The sequence below is a fragment of the Pongo pygmaeus genome, chromosome 18, assembly GCF_028885625.2.
Source record: "Pongo pygmaeus isolate AG05252 chromosome 18, NHGRI_mPonPyg2-v2.0_pri, whole genome shotgun sequence".
Taxonomy (NCBI): Eukaryota; Metazoa; Chordata; class Mammalia; order Primates; family Hominidae; genus Pongo; species Pongo pygmaeus.
In genome coordinates, this window is record NC_072391.2 from 87083132 (window position 1) to 87101866 (window position 18735).

At 50.2% G+C, this 18735-nt stretch overlaps 1 protein-coding gene across 13 annotated transcripts in view; it reads right to left on the bottom strand.

Annotated features, from left to right (window-relative positions):
* The window catches only part of FANCA (FA complementation group A), a 79771-nt gene that overhangs the window by 45111 nt on the left and 15925 nt on the right, over window positions 1-18735 (bottom strand). For 10 of the 13 annotated variants that reach the window (XM_054455462.2, XM_063654601.1, XM_063654605.1 and 7 more), the window contains 7 exons: window positions 15378-15411; window positions 14873-14939; window positions 11574-11686; window positions 8129-8205; window positions 7585-7726; window positions 7049-7182; window positions 20-130 (listed from right to left, as the gene is read on the bottom strand). In XM_054455462.2, coding sequence (XP_054311437.2) covers window positions 20-130; window positions 7049-7182; window positions 7585-7726; window positions 8129-8205; window positions 11574-11686; window positions 14873-14939; window positions 15378-15411 — 678 coding nt within the window. Of the gene's footprint in view, window positions 1-19; window positions 131-7048; window positions 7183-7584; window positions 7727-8128; window positions 8206-11573; window positions 11687-13176; window positions 14940-15377; window positions 15412-18735 lie in introns of those variants that run through there. The other 3 variants (XM_054455470.2, XM_054455471.2, XR_008494756.2) reach the window with 3 other exon arrangements.

The window sequence follows — 18735 nt, forward strand, 5'->3', positions numbered from 1 at the left end:
GTGGCAGCCAGCTTCTCACCTGCAGGTACCGGGGAGACTCAAAAGGCACGAGGTCCGACAAGAACGTAAACAGAAAGACCAGTGCCTTCTTGCTGCAGCCATGGTAGCCTCGCGTGCTCCCAAAGGAGGCCTGTGTGGAGAGAAGAGCGTGAAGCCCAGGACAGCCAGGCGCGGCTGCACCACCTAGGCAGTGTCCTGTGTGGAGAGAACAGCATGAAGCCCAGGACAGCCAGGCGCGGCTGCACCACCTAGGCAGTGTCCTGTGTGGAGAGAAGAGCGTGAAGCCCAGGACAGCCAGGCGCGGCTGCACCACCTAGGCAGTGTCCTGTGTGGAGAGAAGAGTGTGAAGCCCACCTAGGCAGTGTCCGGGCGGCTGCTCTAGTCGGCCTCCTAAACAGAAAGGAAAAAAGAGAAACACCAAAAACTCATTGCGGTTCATACATTTACAGATGTCATGGCTGCACTTTGATTGAAGAGACGATCTAAAAGTTATTCGAAGAAAAAAAGTTAAAAATCATTAGCTATAACAAACACTAACTATGGGATCCTTTTTGGATCCTTAGGAGTACAATTTGCTAAATGCCCTAAGAAGTGTTTGTGCACAGCAAACAAATTGATTTTGTGGGATGAAGCCACTTCTGAACACACTTTAACTTCTAACCTCATCCATCAGTGGACAGATCACTGCAAGAGAGGTGGATAAGGAACACAGGCCAAGGAGGGCCACCCCTCAGACAATGAAGCTGCAAGACCCTAGCAGAGCAAGCGAGGAACATGAGCAAACCCTTCCAGGAACGCAGCGGGGCTGCAGCAAAGTCCTGGGGCTGCAGTGAGTCAGGGAAGGACGGAGATTTTAAATGGGCATGGCCCTGAACGCATCATAGTGAACCTGCAGACAGAATGTGGACCTCTGTGAACACTGAACCACTTACCTGCAAAACCACACGAGCTCCTGCCACCCTGACCCCACGTGAGACCACAGGACATCTTGATGAAACCTCAGTGAGTTACCATCTACCCCATCTATCAGGAAACCTGAACTCCAGCTTGAACTGAAGGCTCACCTTGGTCTTTCTGAAAGCATGCAAAATTGTGTACATTCTTTTTTTTTAGAGACAGAGTCTCGCTCTGTCGCCCAGGCTGGAGTGCAGTGGCGTCATCTTGGCTCACTGCAACGTCCGCCCCACAGGTTTGAACAATTCTCCTGCCTCCCTAGTAGCTAAGATTACAGGCATTTGCCACCACTCCCAGCTATTTTTTTTTTTTTTTGAGAGAGTCTCGCTCTGTCACCCAGGCTGGAGTGCAATGGTGCAATCAGGACTCACCACAACCTCTGCCTCCTGGGTTCAAGTGATTCTCCCACCGCTGCCTCCCAAGTAGCTGGGACTACAAGCACGCGCCACCAAGCCCGTTTTTTTTTTTCCTTTTTTCTGAGACAAAGCCTCACTCCGTCGCCCAGGCTGGAGCGCAGTGGCGTAATCTCGGCTCACTGTAAACTCTGCCTCCCAGGTTCAAACGATTCTCCTGCCTCAGCCTCCTGAGTAGCTGGGATTACAGGTGTGCACCACCATGCCTGGCTAATTTTGTGTTTTTAGTAGAGACAGGGTTTCATCGTGTTGGCCAGGCTAGTCTCGAACTCCTGACCTCAGGTGATACCTTGGCCTCCCGAAGTGCTGGGACTACAGACATGAGCCACCACGTCCGACCTAGCTAATTTTTGTATTTTTAGTAGAGATGAGGTTTTGCCATGTTGGCCAGGCTGGTCTCAAACTCCTGACCTCAAGCGATCCACCCGCCTCGGCCTTCCAAAGTGCTGGGATTATAGGCATGAGCTATCACGCCTGACCATGTGTAAATTCTTTTGAATGTTATCATCATGCAGACAGACCCAAAAAGCCATTAGATAAAAAGGGGAAAATGCTGGTAACACTTGTCAAATGTCTCTGAGAGGGACAGAGTCACGGAAAAACAAAGCTCAGAGACATGAACTATCTGTGCCAAATACCAGGAAAGCAGCTCAATACTTGTCAGTTAAAAATTTAAATAAAACCTGAGACCACTCAAGGGTTCCCTTCTCAAAACATCAGCACCCAGTTTCAACCTTAAATTCTCCCACCAAGCACACCATGCCTTATTACCCTCCATTCAGCCATCCACAACGGAACTGCTCCTGTCTCTTGGCAACGTTCACTCAATTAACAGTGAGCTGGGTGATCACTGGCTGCAGCAAGGAACAGTCCTGACCCGTCACCAAAGGCATTTCTTTAAAGTACCTAAGTGACACACGCAAGCCAGACCTGGGGTCACAGCAGCCATGTTTAGAGTTGCTGAGATAAAAGGCAGTTCTGTTTGTTATTTTTGAAAAAAATTACACTTAATGGCTGGGTGCAGTGGCTCACTCCAGTAATTCCAACACTTTGGGAGGTTGAGGCAGGAAGATCACTTCAGCCCATGAGGTCAAGACCATCCAGGACGGCCGGGCACGGTGGCTCGCGCCTGTAATCCCAACACTTTGGGAGGCCGAGGCAGGCAGATCACGAGTTCAGGAGATCGAGACCATCCTGGCTAACCCGGTGAAACCCTGTCTCTACTAAAGATACAAAAAATTAGCTGTGTGTGGTGGCAGGCGCCTGTAGTCCCAGCTACTCAGGAGGCTGAGGCAGGAGAATGGCATGAACCCGGGAGGCGGTTACCGTGAGCCAAGGTCACACCACTGCACTCCAGCCTGGGCAACAAGAATGAAACTCCATCTAAAAAAAAAAACAAAAAAAAAAACGACCAGCCAGGGCAACATAGTGAGATACTATGTCCACAAAAAAATTTTTAATAATTAGCCAGGTGTGGTGACATACACCTGCGGTCTCAGCTGCTCGAGAAGTTGAGGTGGGAGGATCATTTGAGCTTGGAAGGTTGAGGCTGCAGTGAGCCATGATCACACCACCACATCCCAGCCTGGGAGACAGAACAGAGACCTTGCCTCAAAAAAAAAACAAAAACCCCCCACAAATTACATTTAACTACATAATGTGATATGCTGAGAATTATATTAATTACCCCAAAGTGCTCAAATTCGCAATCATTTGGTCTATTTATATTAACATTTCCTAAAAGTAAAACAAAATTTTTTTTTTTTGAGATGGGGTCTTGCTCCATTGCCAAGGCTGGAGTGCAACGGTCCCATCTTGGCTCACTGCAACCTGCATGTTCCGGGTTCAAGTGATTCTCCTGCCTCAGCCTCCTGAGTAGCTGGGATTATAGGCACCTGCCACCATACCAGCTAAATTTTGTATTTTTGCTAGAGATGGGGTTTTGCCACATTGCCCAGGGTGGTCTTGAACTACTGGGCTCAAGCGATCTGCCCACCTCGTCCTCCCACAGTGCTGGTATTTGCCCTGAAAAGTAAAAATTAAAACAGATGTTCAGGCCAAGTACGGTGGCTCACGCCTGTAATCCCAGCACTTTGGGAGGCTAAGTGGGGCGGATGACGAAGTCAAGAGATCGAGACCATCCTGGCCAACATAGTGAAACCCCATCTCTACTAAAATTACAAAAATTAGCCAGGTGTGGTGGCGGGCACCTGTAGTCCCAGCTACTCAGGAGGTTGAGGCAGGAGAATTTCTTGAACCCAGGAGGTGGGAGTTGCACTCCAGCCTGGTGACAGAGGGGGACTCCACCTCAAAAACAAAACAAAACATAACAAAAACAGAGTTCAAACCCTGAATATGCATATATACATTTATCAAAACCCATCTAACTATCTGGACATGGTGACTCACGCCTGTAATCCCAGTACTTCGGGGGTTAAGGTGGGGGGATCACATGAGGCCAGCAATCAGACCAGCCTGAGCAACACGGTATGACATTGTATTTACAAAGAAAATTTTTTTAATTAGCTGGGTGTGGTGGCACACACCTGTAGTCCCAGTTACTCTGGAAGCTGAGGCAGGAGGACTGCTTGACCCCAGGAGGTAAAGGCTGCAGTGAGCTATGATCATGCCATTGCACTCCAGCCTGGGCAACAGGGCAACACCCAGTCTCTTAAAAGAAAACACAAAAAGAAACAAACAAAAAACCTCATTTAATGGTACACTTAAATTGGATACCTTTCATTATTTTATTTAAACTATATTTTGATAAACTTGATTTGAAAAGGTAAAAGAAAAGCAAACAAAACCAAAACACCATCAACACAGCACTTCAGAGTATTCCTCTCCCAACTGTCGCCTCCGGAACCGAAGAAAAAGCAGCCCTGGAAGACACCTGAGCCACGGCCTGGGGAGACACCTGAGCCACGGCCCTGGGAGACCCATCAACTCCTGAACCAAGAGCACCAGGTGGATTCTGGCACAAATCTCTCAGCGCCTCACGAAGGACAGAGCAAATGCCTCTCCTCTTAGTTTAGTGGAAGCCCCAGGCCAACTGGGCAGAGCTGGGGAGAGCCTGAGGGCACGTGAGAAGGAACTTTAAGGAATAAAAGTGAGTTGACACTGCACCAATCACCACCTTCTCCCAACACAAACAGATGCGGCTCAGCCTGCTGTGCAGCCTCACTTCCTCAGAAGGCCCTGGGGAGGAGCAGGCACCAGCAGCCATGATGGCGATGCAGGCACCACAGCGCTTTAAAATTTCAGGGAGCTGAGACTCCTACAAAGAGGCAACTACTTCACCAAGGTGGTGATGGCAAACTCAATCCTTTTTTTTTTTTTTTTTTTTTTTTTTGAGACAGAGTCTTGCTCTGTCTCCCAGGCTGGAGTGTAATAATGCAATCCCAGCTCATTGCAGCCTCAACCTCCTCGGCTCAAGTAATCATCCTGCCTCAGCCTGTAAGTAGCCGGGACCACAGGTGCTTACCATCACACCCAGCTAATTGTTACATTCTGTAGAGACGGGGGTCTCACTGTGCTGCCCAGGCTGATCTTGAACCCCTGGGCTCAAGCAACCCTCCTGCCTAGGCCTCCCAAAGTGCTGAGATTACAGGCATGAGCCACTGTACCTGGCCCGAACCCAAAACTTCTACAAAAAATTAGCTCTTCAAATGGAAACTTTACTCACAAGCACTAAAAGAGAAACCATGGTGGCCCTTCAAAGTTGATATCTCAAATACACCCAACTCCCGACATGAACTGGGGGTTTTCACAGGGGTTGCCCAGGCATCCCTGAGGTCTCAGGAGCTCAGACTCAGTAGTCTGAAATGGGCCCTGCAATCTTTATTTCCAAAGCCCCCTCCAGGCGAGTCTAATGCCCATTCAGGTTCAGGAACAGCTGCATAAACTTCTGTCAGAGACAACACTGTGTATGTTCCAAAGAAAAAGGATGAATATGTGATAGCGCTGAAGAAGTGAAGTACTCGTTTCAGGACTTACGTGAAAATTAGAGACGCAAGGCTGGGCGCGGTGGCTCATGCCTATAATCCCTGCGCTTTAGGAGGCCGAAGCAGGCGAATCACTTAAGGTCAGGAGTTTGAGACCAGCCTGGCCAACATGATGAAACCCCGTCTCTACTAAAAATTAGCCAGGTGTGGTGGCGAACGCCTGTAACCCCAGCTACTAGGGAGGCTGAGGCAGGAGAATTGCTTCAACCCAGGAGGTGGAGGTTGCAGTGAGCCGAGGTCGCACTACTGCACTCCAGTATGAGTGACAGAATGAGACTTCGCCTCAAAAAAAAAAAAAAAAAAAAGGAAAGGCCGGGCGCGGTGGCTCATGCCTGTAATCCCAGCACTTTGGGAGGACAAGGTGGGCGGATCATGAGGTCAGGAGTTAGAGACCAGCCTGACCAACATGGTGAAACCCTGTCTCTACTAAAAATACAAAAATGAGCTGGGTGTGGTAGTGCGCACCTGTAATCCTAGCTACTCAGGAGGCTGAGGCAGGAGAATCGCTTGAAACTGGGCGGCGGAGGTTGCAGTGAGCTGAGGTGAACTTTCTGCACCACTGCACTCTAGCCTGGGCGACAGAGGAAGACTCAGTCTCAAAAAAAAAAAAAAAAGAAAAGGGAAAATAAGAGACATTGTATATTCTGCAAAAAGCAGCATCCACTTCTGTGTCCCCCCTTTCCTGATTTCACTTATTTTCTTTTTTTTCTTTTTGGGATGGAGTCTCCTTCTGTCACCCAGGCTGGAGTACAGTGGTGCAATCACAGCTCACTGCAGCCTTGATCTCCCAGGCTCAAGTAATCCTCGCGTCTCAGCCTCCTGAGTAACTAGGACTACAGGTATCTGCCACCACACCTGCGTAGTTATTTTTATTTTTATTTTTTGGCGGAGATGAGGTCTCACTATGGTGTCCAGGCTTGACTTCGCTGATTTTCTTATAAAAAACAGCACGACGCTCCATCAAGTAAGCGAGACGGAAACCAGGGGAAAGAGCCGAGGCCCCGACAGGGAGAACCCAGGCTCCTCGGCACATGCAGAGGAAGATCCACCGAGGCCCCGACAGGGAGAACCCAGGCTCCTCGGCACATGCAGAGGAAGATCCACCGAGGCCCCGACAGGGAGAACCCAGGCTCCTCGGCACATGCAGAGGAAGATCCACCGAGGCCCCGACAGGGAGAACCCAGGCTCCTCGGCACATGCAGAGGAAGATCCACCGAGGCCCCGACAGGGAGAACCCAGGCTCCTCGGCACATGCAGAGGAAGATCCACCGAGGCCCCGACAGGGAGAACCCAGGCTCCTCGGCACATGCAGAGGAAGATCCACCGAGGCCCCGACAGGGAGAACCCAGGCTCCTCGGCACATGCAGAGGAAGATCCACCGAGGCCCCGACAGGGAGAACCCAGGCTCCTCGGCACATGCAGAGGAAGATCCACCGAGGCCCCGACAGGGAGAACCCAGGCTCCTCGGCACATGCAGAGGAAGATCCACCGAGGCCCCGACAGAGAGAACCCAGGCTCCTCGGTACACACAGAGAAGATCTGCCAAGACCACTTGGCAAAGCTGACAGCAAGGTCGCTCACTCACATGACATAGAGTCAGGTGGGGACAGCATGGTCCCCACTCCCAGGCCTTCTGGGAAGATCAGGTATTAGGTAGCCGATTGGCAGGTCACTTACCTTGAACCAGTCTGCATATGACAGGAACGCAGAGGGGCCCTCCAGTGCTGCCTGGCGCACAACCAGGAACGCAGTGACCATGCTGTCCAGCTGGCAGCTCTCAAATGCCTGGGCCATCAAATGCGCCACCCAGCCTAGTTAAGAACCATGACACAGTCACAGCAAGGCAAGAGCAGCCAGCAGGAACATGACGTGAGTTGTGCTGGGTGATCAGATATTCCAGAAGGAGACTGTGCACACCCAAACACCAAGTTTTAAAAGACTACACAGCAATTACAGCATGTCAAGTGAAACCACTAGAGACCTGAATGAAGCAGCGGTGCACACTCTGGCCTCTCAGAGCAGCAGTCAGTGCTTATGGAAATGTCCGAGGCCGTTCCATCGACAGGAGGCACTGCAGGTTCCGGGCAGGTAGGGAAGGGCTTCATTGAGAGGCTCACCCACAGTCAGCTGGGACTCTGCTGACACCAGTGCTCAAATCACACCTCCCTACACACACTCTTGACCAGCACCACTGGGCCCTCGTAAAAGCTCACCTTCAAGCAGCTGCTGCGCTTCTGAGAAGCAGACAACCAAGGCAGACACAAAGGAGAGCACTCGCTGCCAGTGAACCTCCTGCGTTTCCAGAACTTCTTGCAAATGGCCAACCAACTCCTCTGGACTCAGCATCACAAAGAGCTGAAATAAAAGCGTCCGCTCCCTTCAATATCCAAGCAAACCACTGTGGGACAGATGACCCCTCACCTCCCTCCCAGCCGGTGGTCACTGCAACCCCCTCACTTCCCACTGCAAAGGTAACATATGGAGCTGTGACAGCTCACACTGTGGAGTCTCTCCCCTCACAGTGGCCAGCACCTGGTTGGAGAGAATTCTCCCTATCTCAAGGAGGAGGGGCTTGGCCCAAGTGACAAGTTCAGTCTCCTGACCCGAGTGGTGGCCTCGATGAGGACAGCCACATCTCACCAGACATCCCTGAACCTCTCAATGTGCCCTCCACGGCAGGCAGCATGACAAGGACTCAGCAGATCTTAATCCCCCCGCCACAAGCTCAGAAGCAGGTCTAATACCACCTCCACTCACCCTGCGGTACAGTGCGGTGAGCAGAGGGTGTGTCCGCGCAAAGCTCCACTCTCTCTGCATCTGAACAGCATCAGATGCTGCAGGGGGAGAAACAGACAAAAACTTCAAGTCAGAGATCAAAAAGTTGTGGGTTTTCGTAGGGACCAGCCCCACAGGGTCAGTGGGTCTCTCCCCGTGTGTGGCAACGAGAGAGTGTAGAAATAAAGACACAAGACAAAGAGATAAAAGAAAAGACAGCTGGGCCCGGGGGACCACTACCACCAAGTCGCGAAGACTGGCAGTGGCCCTGAATGTCTGGCTGCGCTGTTATTTATTGGATACAAAGCAAAAGGGGCAGGATAAGGAGAGTGAGCCATCTCCAATGATAGGTAAGGTCACGTCGGTCACGTGTCCACTGGACAGGGGGCCCTTCCCTGCCTGGCAGCCGAGGCAGAGAGAGAGAGGGAGAGAGAGATAGCTTACGCCATTATTTCTGCATATCAGAGACTTTTAGTACTTTCACTAATTGACTACTGCTATCTAAAAGGCAGAGCCAGGTGTACAGGATGGAACACGAAGGCGGACTAGTAGTGTGACCACTGAAGCACAGCATCACAGGGAGACGGTTAGGCCTCCGGATAACTGCAGGCAAGCCTGACTGATGTCAGGCCCTCCACAAGAGGTGGAGGACAGAGTCTTCTCTAAACTCCCCCGGGGAAAGGGAGACTCCCTTTCCCGGTCTGCTAAGTAGAGGGTGTTGTTCCTTGACACTTTTCACTACCGCTAGACCACAGTCCGCCTGGGAACGGGCGTCTTCCCAGACGCTGGTGACACCGCTAGACCAAGGAGCCCCCTGGTGGCCCTGTCCAGGCATAACAGAAGGCTCGCACTCTTGTCTTCTGGTCACTTCTCACTATGTCCGCTCAGCTCCTGTCTCTGTATGGCCTGGTTTTTCCTAGGTTATGATTGTAGAGCGAGGATTATAATAATATCGGAATAAAGAATAATTGCTACAAACGAATGATGAATGATATTCATATATAATCATAGCTAAGATTTATATCTGGTATAACTATTCTTCATATTTTATTATACTGGAACAGCTCGTGTCCTCGGTCTCTTGCCTTGGCGCCTGGGTGGCTTGCCGCCCACAGGTTTTGTTTTTGGACAGGGTCTCACTATCACCCAGGCTGGAGTGCAGTGCTCACCACAGCCTCAACCTCCCTGGCTCAAGCAATCCACCTGCCTCAGTCTCCCAAGTAGCTGCGACCACAGGCGTGTGCCACCATACCCAGATACTTTTTGTATTTTTATTTTTTTTGATGCTGAGTCTCACTCTGTCACCCAGGCTGGAGTGCAGTGGTACCATCTCGGCTCACTGCAAGCTCCGCCTCTCGGGTTCAAGAGATTCTCCTGCCTCAGCCTCCCGAGTAGCTGGGACTACAGGCGCTCACCACCACGCCCGGCTAATTTTTGTATTTTTTAGTAAAGATGGGGTTTCACTCTGTTGGCCAGGCTGATCTCGAACTTCTGACCTCATGACCCGCCCGTCTTGGCCTCCCAAAGTGCTGGGATTACAGGTGTGAGCCACTGCTCCTGGCCAAAAAGTTGTGTTTCAAAGCTTCAGTGTGAAGACAGATCTTAATATGTACTTTTTCAGTTATTAAAGTTCACCATCTCCCTGTTTGTTGCCTATCTGCTATATCATCAAGTCTGTTTCTCAGGCCCGGTTACTTACTTGTAATGCTTTGTCATATTCACAATAAATATTTTCCAATGTATCAACTGCATTTCAATTTTCCTACTTTTAAACTGTCAATAAGGCCAGGCTAGGTGGCTCACGCCTGTAATCCCAGCACTTTGGGAGGCCGAGGCAGGTGGATCACGAGGTCAGGAGTTCTAGACCAGCCTGGCCAAGATGGTGAAACCCTGTCTCTACTCAAAATACAAAAAGTAGCCGGGCATGGTGGCAGGCGCCTGTAATTCCAGCTACTCGGGAGGTTGAGGCAGGGAATAGCTTGAACCCAGGAGGCAGAGGTTACAGTGAGCCGAGATCGCACCACCGCACTCCAGCCTGGGCAACAGAGTAAGACTCCGTCTCCAAAAAAAATTAATAAATACATAAAATAAAATAAACTGTGAATAAACCAATCATGGTGGGGATGCTGTTCAAAGGAAGCTCAGCTCAGGCAAGTGATGATAAACTCCTGAGCACCTCACAGCACCTGTTGGGAGCCATCCATGCATCCCTCATCTCCCACCAGTTTCCTGCCTGAGCATCTACCCTGGGGATATGCTAGATACAGAAAAAGCTCAAAGTGTTCATCGTGGCCTTATTCGTAAGATTGAAATCTTGGGAACAGTCTGTCATACATGGGTAACAGGACACCCACTGGGCAGACGATGCCTCGGCCATCAAACGCGCCACCGAGTCTAGCTGAGAACCATGACACAGTCACAGCAAGGCAAGGGTAGCCAGCAGAAAGATAACGTGAGTTGTGCTGGGTGATCAGGTATTCCAGAAGGAGAATGTGCATGCTCAAACACCAAGTTTTAAAAGACTAGACAGCGGCTAGGCACAGTGGCTCATGCCTGTAATCCCAGCACTTTGGGAGGCCGAGACGGGCGGATTACCTGAGGTCAGGAGTTCGAGACCAGCCTGGCCAACATGGTGAAACCCCGTCTCTACTAAAAATACAAAAATTAGCCGGGCATGATGGCACATGCCTGTAATCCCAGCTACTTCGGAGGCTGAGGCAGGAGAATGGTTTGAACCCAGGAGGTGGAGGATGCAATGAGCCGAGATCACACCACTGTACTCCAGCCTGGCAACAGAGCAAGACTCCATCTCAAATAAATAAATAAATAAATAAATAAATAAATAAAATAAAGATATTTCTATTTTAGGCTGGGTGTGGTGGCTCACACCTGTAATCCCAACACTTCGACATTCTGGGAAGCCAAGGCAGGCGGAGCACTAAGGTCAGGAGTTCGAGGCCAGCCTGGCCAACATGGTGAAACCCAGTCTCTACCAAAAATACAAAAAATTAACCGGGTGTGGTGGTTGGCGCCTGTAATCCCAGCTACTCGAGAGGCTGAGACACGCAAATTGCTTGAACCTGGGAGGCGGAGGTTGCAGTGAGCTGAGATCATGCCACTGCACTCCAGCATGGGCAAGTGAGTGAGACTCTGACTCAAACAAACAAACAAACAAGATATTTCTATTTTAGTGACAATTATTTTGTCCACTCATAATTCTGAATTTTCTTATAAGAATCTGTTCCTTTCAGGTAAAAGGATATTTAGTAACAATCTCAGGCATCTCAGGACCCAGTCTCTGGTTCAAGACAGAGACATAAAAGAGGTCCTAGAATTCCGGGCATTTCCCGTCAGCGTTACCAAGGCAACAATGAAACAGCAATCCCCAAACTGGGTAGCAACTGAGGAGCCCCCACGTTGGGCCTACCTTTCAGCACAGGACTGTGAGTGAGTATCTGAGTCAGGGTATGACTGAAGAACCTCTTGAGAGGATCTGTGGAAATTACACTGCCAAGCGTGTGTCCACTGAACACTCCGAACCTGCCAATGCAGCAGAAAAAGGGATCAGGAAAGGGAGCGTGCCCTGCACGCCACTCACCAATCCCAGCACAAACTGTGGCTCAGGCTCATCCCTTCTTTAAGCAAGGAAGGGGCTTTCTTGGCCAGGCCACTATAACCACGGACTTGAAACTGAATCCAAGGAGGTGGCAATTCAACGAGAAAGGAGGCAAGACAATGGCGAAACCCACGGAGCAGAGGAGCGAAGGCGCAGAAGGAAACAGGTGGGGAAGGGCAGGCCGTGCCGCACCCGGGAGTGGAGCAGAAGGAAACAGGTTGGGAAGGGCAGGCCGCGCTGCACCTGGAGTGGAGCAGAAGGAAACAGGTTGGGAAGAGCAGGCCACGCCACACCCGGGAGCGGAGCAGCAGGAGCCAACCCCACGGGGCCTCAGCAGCACCCTCTGTGAAACAGAACTCCCCCAGAGGGTCGTGCCAAGCCTGCGAGAAGAGCCCAGCACACCAGGGCCTTAAACAGTCACAACAGGGACTGTGGCCAGCTCTGTCCATGAAGATGAGGAAGGAATGGGAGGGACTAGGGTTTCCTGGGCCATCTGTGTGAGAGAACAGGATGTTCTGGGGGTGAATGGGGTCACAGAGCCAGGTGGCAAGAGCACTTGAGGTCTGTTAGCCTGCCACATTCCAGTAGGCCTATACAGACCACCAAACCAAACCCAGACCCTCTCGTGAGGCTTACAACCTGCAACCAGCAAGCGGCACTTTATGCCGATTCCCCAGGTAAGAAAATCAAGGGTCCAGCCGCACGCGGTGGCTCATGCCTGTAATCCCAGCACTCTGGGAGGCTGAGGCGGGCAGATCACAAGGTCAGGAGATCAAGACTATCCTGGCTAACATGGTGAAACCCCATCTATACTAAAAATACAAAAATATTAGACCAGGCGCATTGGCTCACACCTGTAATCCCAGCACTTTGGGAGGCCAAGGGGGGCAGATCACAAGGTCAGGAGATTGAGACCATCCCGGACAACACAGTGAAACCCCGTCTCTACTAAAAAAATTGAAAAAATTAGCCGGGTGTGGTGGTGGACACCTGTAGTCCCAGCTACTCAGGAGGCTGAGGCAGGAGAATGGCGTGAATCCAGGGGGTGGAGCTTGCAGTGAGCTGAGATCGCGCCACTGCATTCCAGCATGGGCGAAAGAGCGAAATTCTGTCTCAAAAAAAAATATTAGCCGGGCATGGTGGCACACACCTGTAGTCCCAGCTATGTGGGAGGCTGAGGCAGGAGAATCGCTTGAACCTGGGAGGCAGAGGTTGTAGTGAGCCAAGATCGTGCCACTGCACTCCAGCCTGGGCAACACAGCGAGACTCCGTCTCAAAAAAATAAATAAAAAAAGAAAATCAAGGGTCCTGGCGGTTCAGTGAGCTGCCCCAGGGCCACACACCCAACAAGGCCACGTCGGCTCTGTGCAAACTCAAGACAGTCACACAACAGGGTGGGGGACATCGTGGAGATTCACTTCTCAGCCCTGCTGTCCTTCCTCACAGGGCAGGGCTTCGGGACACCACAGCCCCCAGTGTGCAAGGGAAGCTGGCCACCAAGACTGTTGGAGGATGTCTGATTTTAAATTCTTGGCGGGCCAGATGTGGTGGCTCACGTCTGTAATCCCAGTACTTTGGGAGGCTGAGGTGGGTGTATCACTTGAGGTCAGGAGTTCGAGACCAGCCTGACCAATATAGTGAAACCCCATGTCTACTAAAAAATAGAAAAAACAAAATTACAGGTTTGTGCCAGGTGTGGTGGTGCATGCCTGTAATCCCAGCTACTCAGGAGGATGAGGCAGGAGAATTGATTGAACCTGGGAGGCAGAGGTTGTGGTGAGCAGAGATCTCACCACTGCACTCCAGCCTGGGCAACAAGAACAAAACTCTGTTTCAAAAATAAATAAATAAATAAGTTATTGGCAACTAATTACAAAATTTAAAAAGCAGCAGGTCAGTGGTTGTTATCTGATTCTCAGGACATCAGTGTGAGTAATCTTATCACGCAGATTATAAAAAAAAGCCCTTGCCACAGACTAAACTGTATCCCCACAAAGTTCCTCTGTTGAAGCCCAGCCTCTCAAGGTGGGGTGTTGATAAGGCCAAGGTGATGATGAGATGACTGCCTGGAGAAGACACCAGAGGGCTTGCTCTCCCCCTCTCTACCTCATGAAGACACAGAAAAAGTAGGTCTCCTGCAAGCCAGGAAGAGGGTCCTCACCAGAACCCAACCCTGGGGGCACCGTGACCTCCAACTTCCAGCCTCCACTGCTGTGAGAACACATCTGCCGTCCACACCGCAGTCTCTGGCACTTTGTTACAGCAGCCCAAGCTAACTGATGCACATGTAAACATTCAGAAAATCACACAGTGCTTTATTTGCTGTTTCAATAAAAGTACTGAACGGTACAACACATTTAATTGAGGAGTTAAACAATTACTGTGAGGGATGGGAAATGAGCAAAATAATCAAAGAATGAAAAGGCTGACAAGGCCTGGAAACAGTGGCGAATTCTACTGGTTTCTCAAGACTTCACTTCAAGGTCCCCTGCCCACACTGGAGGGAAGCAAACCCCAGAGCCCCATTTCCACCAAACCCCGACGTCCACCTTCCGCCCAGCCCCCACTCCTCAGCTTCCGCCTCCCCACCTGTAAGGGTCTCCGCACATCTCCACAGAGCCATGGAGAGAAAAAGCAAATAGGGCCAAGCTTTGCCTACTGGTGAATCTGAGCAGGATCTGTGGAGGCCAGGCAGCGGGAGTCTGTAGAGGCACAGCTGCAGTGTGTTCTAGAAATGTGGGGGGCTGAGAGGCAGGGCCAGCTCTAGAGCCTGAACCACACCCAGGGAAGGAGGAGCAAGGGGAGACTCCACACAGGGGAGGAGGTCACAGTGAGTGGGACAAGCATTGGTGCAGGACTTCCAGAGGCGGAACAGGATCCTGCAGTGGGCGCACCTTCCGACCTCATCCTCACGGGGAAAAGGCTGACCAGAGCGTTCCCTGGGCTTTCCCATGGTCGCCTCCTCCTCACACACGTTATCATAACTGGCAGAGGAAGTGTGCTCAGGAGTGGGCTGCTGAAGCTCTGGAAGTGTTTAAAATATCTTGGCTCTTTAATTTGGCAGGAACCTCCCTGCTGCACACTCAGGCAGGCCACCCTCAGGAACATACCAGCACCTCACGGTCTTGTGAGTGGAGGACTCCTCCTGTACTCCAGCAGCCAAAGCGTCAAGTGCAACTGATGACAGAGCCAGGAACAGAAAACAGATGTCAGCACACAGCGGCAGCCCACCAGAAACAATCCCCAGGTGCTTTCAGACAACGGATCCACTTCCAACCCCCCAGAGGTCCCACATCCATCAAGACTTCTACAATCTGTAAGCCTTAATCAAAACACACAGACAAGAAAATGCTTCCCTGGGACCCACAGATTCATGAGGTATCCCTTCACAGCTCTGAAAACTAAATCTAAAGCCGCTAAGAATTGGAAACCAGAATAAGTAGAAGGTAAATTCATACCAAATTACAACCAAAACAAGGGCATTCCAGTACCAGGACTCTACACAGTGAAACATACAGAGGAGAAATACTTCAAACGGAAAGGCAGAAAACTGATAGAATTGCTAATAAGCAAACTAAGTCATTTACAGTCTGGGCCACAGTGCAATTAACTTACAAATCAGCATTCTCTGCAGTACATCAACCGCGACCTGTCAAAATAGAATGTGAATTACCATCTTGGTAATCTTCTGTAATGTGTGTGATACCTGCATCACACAAGAGAATTATTACTTGTTACTCTAAAGTAAAGAAACGGCACTTTGGGAGGCCGAGGCAGGCGGATCACGAGGTCAGGAGATCGAGACCATCCTGGCTAACACGGTGAAACCCCGTCTCTACTAAAAATACAAAAAATTAGCCAGGCGCAGTGGCAGACGCCTGTAGTCTCAGCTACTCGGGAGGCTGAGGCAGGAGAATGGCGTGAACCCGGGAGGCGGAGCTTGCAGTGAGCCGAGACAGCGCCACTGTAGTCCAGCCCGGGCGAAAGAGCGAGACTCCATCTCGGAAAAAAAAAAAGAAATGGACTTTACAAAGAGGTTAACTTTAAAAATCCTCATAGACCTAGAAATTATTCCAATACTGAAGGGACCTAGACAGAGTGAAAAGGCTGAACTGTCTGGAATTACCCTAAGACTGCTCTCAGCATAGCCTGAGGCTATAAGCCTAGGGCTGGGCAGGACACCGGCTTTTTGCAGGCAGAGTTTTGCTGAAGTACTTCAGTGAAGAGAGGAAAGCTCAGGCCTTAAATCTGGGCTGTGGAACTAAGGACTTTCACCCTTGATGCCTCTGGAGCCAGAAGACGGTGCGAAGGTACCATTGTCCATTTCCCTTCTTCACATCTCCTGGGCTTAAAGCATATCACTACTCAGGGAGCACCTCACGGTAACAATAAAACAGACTTCCTCAAACAATGCCCACAGACTGCAGTATAGGCAAAATGGGAGCCACTGGCTCAGGAACCTCCAAAAGGGAATGAAAATTTGGGACGTATCCAAAACTATCTACAGATTCAATGCAATCCCTATCAAAATACAAATAATGTATTCACAGAAATAGAAAAAAAGATTCTAAAATTCACATGGAACCAAAATAGAACACAGATAACCAAAGCAATCCTGAGGAAAAAGAACAAAGCTATAGAATATAGAAATCACACTGCCTGAGGTCAAAATATACTACAAGGCTACAGAAATGAAAACAGCATGAGGTTGATATAAACATACAGACCAACGGAATAGGATAGAGAACCCAGAAACAGGCCGGGCACCGTGGCCCACGCCTGTAATCCCAGTACTTTGGGAAGTCGAGGTGGGTGGATCACCTGAGGTCAGGAGTTCTAGACCAGCCTGACCAACAAGGTGAAACCCCGTCTCTACTAAAAATACAAAAAAATTAGCCAGGTGCAGTGGTGGGTGTCTATAGTCCCAGCTACTCGGGAGGCTGAGGCAGGAGAATAGCTTGAACCCGGGAGGCGGAGCTTGCAGTGAACCGAGATGGCACCACTGCACTCCAGCCTGGGAGACAGAGCAAGACTCCATCTCAAAGAAAAAAAAGAAAAAAGAAAAAAAAAGGCCAGGCACGGTAGCCCACGCCTATAATCCCAACACTTTGAGAGGCCAAGGTGGGCGGGTCATGAGATCAGAAGTTCGAGACTAGCCTGACCAACATTGTGAAAGCCCGTCTCTACTAAAAATAGAAAAACTAGCCGGGTGTGGTGGTGGGCACCTGTAGTCCCAGCTATTCAGGAGGCTGAGGCAGGAGAATCGCTTGAACCTGGGAGGTGGAGGTTGCAGTGAGCAGAGATCACACCACTGCACTCCAGCCTGGGCAACAGGGACTCTGTCTCAAAAAAAAAAGAAAACAAAAACTAAAAAGCTTCAGCACAGCAAAGGAAACAATACAGAAAATCTGTTAAATGGAAGAAAATACTTGCGAACTATTCATCCAACAAGGGACTAATATCCAGAATATATAAGGAACTCAAAGAACTCAACAGGGAAAACAAAAATAATCCCATTTAAAAACTGGACAAACGACCGGGTGCGGTGGCTCATGCCTGTAATCCCAGCACTTTGGGAGGCTGAGGTGGGCAGATCACGAGTCAGGAGATCCAGACCAACCTGGCTAACATGGTAAAAAACCCCATCTCTACTAAAAATACAAAAAATTAGCCAGGCTAGGTGGCGGGCGCCTGTAGGCCCAACTACTCGGGAGGCTGAGGCAGGAGAATGGCATCAACCCAGGAGACAGAGCTTGCAGTGAGCCGAGACTGCGCCACTGCGCTCCAGCCTGGGTGACAAAGCGAGACTCCATCACAAAAAAAAAAAAAAAAAAAGTAGACAAAGAACATGATTAAACATTTTATTTTTCTTTCTTTCTTTTTTTTTTTTGAGACGTAGTTTCACTCTTGGTGTCCAGTCTGGAGTGCAGTGGTGAGATCTCGGCTCACTGCATCCTCCTCCTCCTCCTGAGTTCAAACGATTCTCCTGCTTCAGCCTCTCTAGTAGCTGGGATTACAGGCATGTGCCACCACGCCCGGCTAATTTTTATATTTTTAGTAGAGACAGGGTTTCACCATGTTGGTCAGGCTGTTCAGGAACTCCTGACCACAGGTGATCCACCCGCCTTGGCCTCCCAAAGTGCTGGGATTACAGGCGTGAGCCACCGCGCGTGGCCTAAACATTTTCAAAAAACATGCAAATGGCCACCAGGTGTATGAAAAAAATGGCCAATATCAGACAGGAGTAGTGGCTTACGCCTGTAATCCCAGCACTTTGGGAGGCTGGGGTGGGTGTATCACCTAAGGTCGGAAGTTCAAGACCAGACTGACCAACATGGAGAAACCCTATCTCTACTAAAAATACAAAATTAGCCGGGCATGGTGGCACATGCCCGTAATCCCAGCTACCTGGGAGGCTGAGGCAGGAGAACTGCTTGAACACGGGAGGCGGAGGGAGGTTGCAGTGAGCTGAGATCATGCCACTGCACTCCAGGCTGGGCAACAAGAGCAAAACTCAGTCTCAAAAAAGAAAAAATAAGAAAAGCCTGGGCACAGTGGCTCACGCCTGTAATCCCAGCACTTTGGGAGGCCGAGGCAAGTGGATCACAAGGTCAGGAGATCCAGCCCATCCTGGCTAATACAGTGAAACCCCGTCTCTACTAAAAATACAAAAATTAGCCAGACGTGGTGGCGGGCGCCTGTAGTCCCAGCTACTCGGGAGGCTGAGGCAGGAGAATGGCGTGAACCCGGGAGGCGGAGCTTGCAGTGAGCCGAGACGGCGCCACTGCACTCCAGCCTGGGCGACACAGCAAGACTCAGTCTCAAAAAAAAAAAAAGAAAAAAAAAAAAAAAAAAGGCCAATGTCACTAATCATCAGGGAAATGCAAATCAAAGCCACAATGAGCTATTATTTCACTCCAGTTAGAATTATCAAGAAAACAAAAAATAACAAATGCTGGTGAGAATGCAAACA